General features: G+C 45.6%; 1 protein-coding gene across 1 annotated transcript; it reads left to right on the top strand.

The window, feature by feature from the left end:
* Positions 1-529: 529 nt before the first annotated feature.
* Positions 530-1255, top strand: LOC120662888 (cytochrome P450 76C1-like). The gene has a single exon (XM_039941948.1). The coding sequence runs from the start codon at positions 530-532 to the stop codon at positions 1253-1255; it is 726 nt and encodes a 241-aa protein (XP_039797882.1).
* The last annotated feature ends 1367 nt before the right edge of the window (positions 1256-2622 follow it).

Below are 2622 nucleotides of genomic sequence, written 5' to 3'. Positions count from 1 at the left end.
AATTTTGAAGACTGTCAAGGTAAAAAAAAACAATTTGCTTTATTGATCCAAGGGGTATCTTTCGATATATAGCACAAACAATGTATCAAAAAAGCAAAAAACCACGTATAATTTGAAATAGGTTGAGCGGTAATTACTCACATACTCCCTCCAGATTGATAAAAAATGTTATTTCAGACATCGTCACTTTCTCCAAAAATAACTTCGATCACTATCTTTTTACAATAAAATATTTAGAAAATATAATCAATATATTCTTTTATGAAACAAATTTCGAGATGAATATACTTATATTGCTTTCATATTTTCAAATTCAACCCAAAAAAATTTATTTATAGTCAAAATTTAATATATTTGACTTAAGACAAACTCAAAGTGACATTCTTTACCAATACAGAGGGAGCATAATTTTTATATCCCCCCCTTCTTCCTTTTCGACATTATCCCACTTGCCTAAGCTGTTGTGTTTCTTACTTATATATTAACCTCCATCAGTGCCAACAGATGATTTGCTCGTTTGGTCTCAAGTATGGCCTTCTTCCTCCTGTGCTTGTGGGCACTGTTCCTCGCAGTTCTCGCCTGCTATGTCAAACAACTCGTCACAGACACTCGGCGCCACCTTCCCCCCGGGCCATGGCCGCTGCCAATCATCGGCAGCATCCTCCACATGAGCAAGCTCCCGCACCGCTCCTTGGCGCGCCTCGCCGAGCGCTACGGCTCGCCCATGACGCTCCGACTCGGCATGTCGCTCTTCATCGTCGTGTCATCGCCGTCGACAGCGCGAGAGGTCCTCCAGACGCACAACGCCAGCCTCTCCGGCCGCAACCCGGCCAACGCGTGGAGCGCCGGCGGCCACGGCGCCAACGCCGTCTTCGTTCTCCAGCCGGGCCGCAAGTGGCACACGCTGCGGAGGCTCGCAGTGGCGCAGCTGTTCTCGCCGCGGCGGCTCGACGAGCTGCAGCCGCTGAGGCAGCACGTCGTCAGCCGCCTCCTCGGCGACGTGTCGGAGGCGGCGTCCGGCGGCGCTCCCGTGAGCGTCCGGCGCGCGGCATTCACCGCCATGGCGCGGCTGCTGTGGCGCGCCATGTTCTCTCACGAGCTCGACGAGGCCGCGTCGTCACAGGGGCTCTACGACTGCGTGCGGGGAATCATGTCGCTGGTAATGACGCCCAACGTCTCCGACCTGTTCCCGGCGGTGGCCGCCGCCGACCTTAGGGCGTACGGCGCCGGATGTGAAAGCGATCGGTTGCTCTAGCCTAAGAGGGGAGGGGTGAATTGGGCTCAAATAAAATCTTAACCTATGGCTCCAACACTACAAAAAATCTGGTGATCCATGACGATTGAATTTCGTCACAGATCACTGAAAAACCGTCATAAAATAATATCTATGACGATCTCAAATAACGTCATGTATTGAGCGTCACAGATCACACCTCGTGACGTTTCTTAAATTTTCGTCATAGATTGCTTGATCCATGACGTTTTAAAACCATCATGGAATGTCTCCGGGCCCCTGAAGCCCAACCCAAGCCCATTTTCTATGACGAAAATTAACGTCACGAACAATATAATTTTCGTCACAGATTCTATTGTCATGTCACACAGTGATGACATGGAGGATGATGTGGCTGCTAATATGGTGATGACGTGGATGACAATGATGACGTGTAAATTGACGTGGACGATGACATGGCAGCTGACATGGAAAGTAGTGCTGATATGTCAGGTGACGTGGCGATTGACGTGGCAAGCAACGTGGCGAGTGACATGACGAGCGACGTGGCAAGTGACATGGCAAGCGACGTGGCAGGTGACATCAGCAGCACAGCCCATGAATGGATGGGCCTAATTCAGAGTGGGGCACTAAGTTGGGCCTAATTTCAGCCCAAAATTAATTATTAGTTATTCAGATTTAGTTTTATACACAACCCATTCAGGCCAAAATTGACATGAATAATATTTCCATCACATACATTTCCATCTATGAAAACTAGTAGTAACATTCCAAGACCACATAATTGACCAGAAACAACAAAAGGTGGATTTCATCAAGAATATGAACCAGCAGCAGCAAAGTTTGATTTGAAGGTCTACCAAAAGCTAACAGAACACCATTGCACCTACACAGCAAAACTCAAAAAGATTAGAGTCACGGTACAAAGATGAGTAGATCAAAAGTGAGCTAGTTGTTAGGCAACACGAAACAAGCATCCTGGTAACATCTCAAATGCATGCCAGAGTACTAGCACAAGTGCAAAATGAAATTATTACGAGTATAGTTTTTCAATACTCGCCATAGAAAACGAGTTCTAGTAATTTATTCTAAACATGTAAATAGAAAGCACTAGAATAGCTACAACTAGAGACCCAACAGTTGACACATGACCAACTAGTTACATTCTTTTTTAGCTTGCATCCAATAATAACCTGCAATCAAAATAAAATTATGCATCAGCACATATAGTACTCTGGCTGCTATGAAATTTAATTCCATTCAAGTCATGCATGCATCGCATTGGACAGAAGAGTATACAGCACATACAGTAGTAATTGAAAACATGAAATGCTATCTCGAACCTTTGTATATGATGCTTCAATTATGTAGAGGTGCAAAGCACAAAC

This window comes from Panicum virgatum, chromosome 2N (genome assembly GCF_016808335.1).
Source record: "Panicum virgatum strain AP13 chromosome 2N, P.virgatum_v5, whole genome shotgun sequence".
Lineage (NCBI taxonomy): Eukaryota > Viridiplantae > Streptophyta > Magnoliopsida > Poales > Poaceae > Panicum > Panicum virgatum.
Note: the sequence above shows the minus strand (reverse complement) of the source record. Positions and strands in the feature narration are given on the sequence as shown.

Excerpts from the sequence above, each read along its gene's own strand:
- LOC120662888 (XM_039941948.1), top strand. The coding sequence starts at position 530 with ATGGCCTTCTTCCTCCTGTGCTTGTGGGCACTGTTCCTCGCAGTTCTC.